This window comes from Helianthus annuus, chromosome 7 (assembly GCF_002127325.2).
Source record: "Helianthus annuus cultivar XRQ/B chromosome 7, HanXRQr2.0-SUNRISE, whole genome shotgun sequence".
In the NCBI taxonomy this organism is placed as follows: Eukaryota; Viridiplantae; Streptophyta; class Magnoliopsida; order Asterales; family Asteraceae; genus Helianthus; species Helianthus annuus.
Genome location: NC_035439.2, coordinates 18,997,256 through 18,998,628, shown reverse-complemented (window position 1 = coordinate 18,998,628; position 1,373 = coordinate 18,997,256). Strand labels below are relative to the sequence as shown.

Genomic DNA, 1,373 nt, shown 5'->3' with positions numbered 1-1,373 from the left:
GGAGGATCGACTCAGGAGAGTCAAGGTAGTGGAAAGGCTCCTGAGGGTAGTCTGAGCAGGTTGGAGGAGATGTTCGCTCAGATGATGACGCAGAATCAGGCGTTCGTTAAAAGTCAGGAGCAGACTAATAAAAATCACGAACTCCAGCTCAAGAGTCAGCAGGCCGCTCTTCTCGATCTTCAGAGAACAGTAGGTGGACTTGCTAAGCAGTTGCAGGAGCACCCGCCGGGTCAGTTTTCGGGAAACACTTTCACGAATCCCGCGAATCAGTCAGCAAAGGCTATTACGACCCGCAGTGGGAAGAGTTTGTGAGAGGTTGTGAGAGAGAGAGAGTTGAAGAAGAGAAAGAGGATGAAGTCGACGAGGAGATTGAGATGGAGGCTCCAGGCAAGGTGCACACGAGGCTAGCCCCAGCAAGTACCGCACACGCCGAGGAGTCGCCAGTAGAGAAGAAAGTGGAGAAGCAGCCGGCGAAGGTTCGGCCGGCACCAGTGATTGATTATTCTCGCCTTCCGTTCCCCACCCGTGCCAGGCAGCAGAAATATGCTCAGGAGTATGGGAAATTCCTCGAAATGTTTACACAGTTGAAAATCAATCTTCCGTTCATCGAGGCGCTTCAGTCTATGCCCAAGTATGCGAAATTTCTCAAAGATCTTTTGAAGCGTAAGGAGAGAATCAGTGAGCTTTCGAATATTCCGTTGACAGGGGGTTGTTCCGTGGTAGTCTTGAATAAGCTACCAGAGAAACTGACCGACCCTGGTACTTTCACGATTCCATGTTTCTTCGGGGGAGCCATTACCCCTGCTCACGCCTTAGACGATTTAGGTGCCAGCATCAATATGATGCCGTTTTCGTTGTATGAGCGACTTGGTCTAGGAGAGCTTACACCCACGTGCATGTCATTGTCCTTGGCTGACCAATCAGTCAAGTATCCTCGTGGGATAGTATAGAATTTGTTGGTGAAGGTTGATAGGTTTGTGTTCCCAGTAGATTTTGTTGTGCTCGACATGGAGGCCGATGAGAGAGTTCCGATTATTCTGGGCCGTCCATTCCTTCGAACCGCAAAGGCGATCATCGACGTCTTTGACGGTAAGATTTCTCTTCGTGCGGGTGACGAGATTGTCACATTTGAGATTGATAGAGCGATGCAGCATCCTGGCGGTCGTGATGATGATAGTGGGCCGTGTCATTCAGTTTACTTTCTAAATTCATTCATATCTTGCGTCGACACGTGTCTTGAGTACATCAGTGGAGCTGATTTAGTAGGCGAGGGAGTCGTTGACGAGCATGATGAGGAGGAGGTTGAAGAAGTAGAGGAGGAGCAGTTGGATGAGAGTGATGAGATGTGTGTTCCTGAGCCGTTAGAGTTCGAT

The 1,373-nt window shown here is 49.6% G+C and overlaps 1 protein-coding gene across 1 annotated transcript; it reads left to right on the top strand.

The window, feature by feature from the left end:
• The first annotated feature begins 572 nt into the window (after positions 1 to 572).
• On the top strand, positions 573 to 950 carry LOC110866510. The gene has a single exon (XM_022115658.1). The coding sequence runs from the start codon at positions 573 to 575 to the stop codon at positions 948 to 950; it is 378 nt and encodes a 125-aa protein (XP_021971350.1).
• The last annotated feature ends 423 nt before the right edge of the window (positions 951 to 1,373 follow it).